Raw genomic sequence first — 1177 nt, forward strand, 5'->3', positions numbered from 1 at the left:
TTCCTGAGGTGGGATCTCTGCACCCGCCACACAGGCCACCTCCTGTCTTCTCACATGATGCAGCTGCCCTCATGTGGTGCCCACACGTAACACCAGGATGCAGTGTAGGGGGCTGCAGGCCAGCTTCTGCAGGCTGGTCCTGTCTGATGCAGATCCCACAGGCAGATCTCTGTGCTGAAGCCAGTTATCTGCGGTGCTGTTTCTGGCCGTAGCTCATTGTGAGCAGCTGGCCAGGGAGTCTGAGACCATTTGGGACTGTTGGGGCCAGGGCCTGTGCAACTGTTCCCGTGATTAGCTGAGTGTGGGACTTGCAGCATCTCCCAGGAATCTGGCTGGGAATATGCTTCATTCCCATGACACTCACCCCTGGGATGAACATCCCACCAGCCCACTGCCTGCTGGACAGTACAGTACTGCCCCCTCCCTGTCACTCACCTGCCCCATGCTCCCTGCCAGGGCTGGGGCCTTTCCACTGCAAACCCGGGGAGCCGAGGCCCAGGGACTGCCCAAGCCCAGGAAGTGCTTTGGAGAGCTGGGACCTGATCTGGGCCTTGTGGCCATGCAGGGCCATGGGGCAGCACCAGGCCAGAGTCCCTTGGGCTGCACATGGTGAAACAGGCTGGAGAAACCATGTGGGGCTGCGGTCTGTGTTTCAATGAGGTGATTGGCATTTGCTCCAAGGCTCCAAGGGGCCGGGTTAAGATGCACGCAGCTCCCTGCCCTGTAGGCTGTCCAGGTGCTGCCTACAGCACAGCAGCAAGGGGAAGGCTAACTGAGGCCTCCTGGGCAAGCCCACGCTGCCAGTTAAGCACTTGGCTAAAAGCATGCTATCGCAGGGCTGTAAGGGACCTCAAGGACCTCTAAGTCCAACTCCTGATGCAGGACTGCCTGTTCCTAAGGGACTTGCACACACGGCAGTGGCAGGATGCTGAGGGGCAGAGTGCAGCGGTGATGCCCATAGGGGCTGAACAGGAGTTTGCAGGGAACCTGTGCCTTACAACAGCGAGCTACCCTCACTCCCAGAGCTGCTGCCCCGCCAAGCAGAGCCCCCTTCCGGAAGTCCTGAGCCCAACCTTCTTGCTCTTATGTATTTAGATACAAGAAGACTTGAAGTCAGCAAAGAATCCGGCCCCTGGAGGACCTTGCTTTCTGCTGGACAGAAGCCACCGCTGACCCA

General features: G+C 59.0%; 1 protein-coding gene across 2 annotated transcripts in view; it reads left to right on the forward strand.

Annotated features, from left to right (window-relative positions):
• Positions 1-1177, forward strand: part of LOC109294795 (GRAM domain-containing protein 3-like) — a 34546-nt gene extending 33369 nt beyond the window's left edge. For both annotated transcript variants that reach the window (XM_019513272.1, XM_019513271.1), the window contains exon 13: positions 1096-1177. In XM_019513272.1, the coding sequence (XP_019368817.1) occupies positions 1096-1111 (16 nt within the window). In that variant the 3' untranslated portion in view covers positions 1112-1177. The remainder of the gene's footprint in view (positions 1-1095) is intronic.

Source organism: Gavialis gangeticus, unplaced genomic scaffold, assembly GCF_001723915.1.
Source record: "Gavialis gangeticus isolate Ggan-Ray unplaced genomic scaffold, GavGan_comp1, whole genome shotgun sequence".
In the NCBI taxonomy this organism is placed as follows: domain Eukaryota; kingdom Metazoa; phylum Chordata; order Crocodylia; family Gavialidae; genus Gavialis; species Gavialis gangeticus.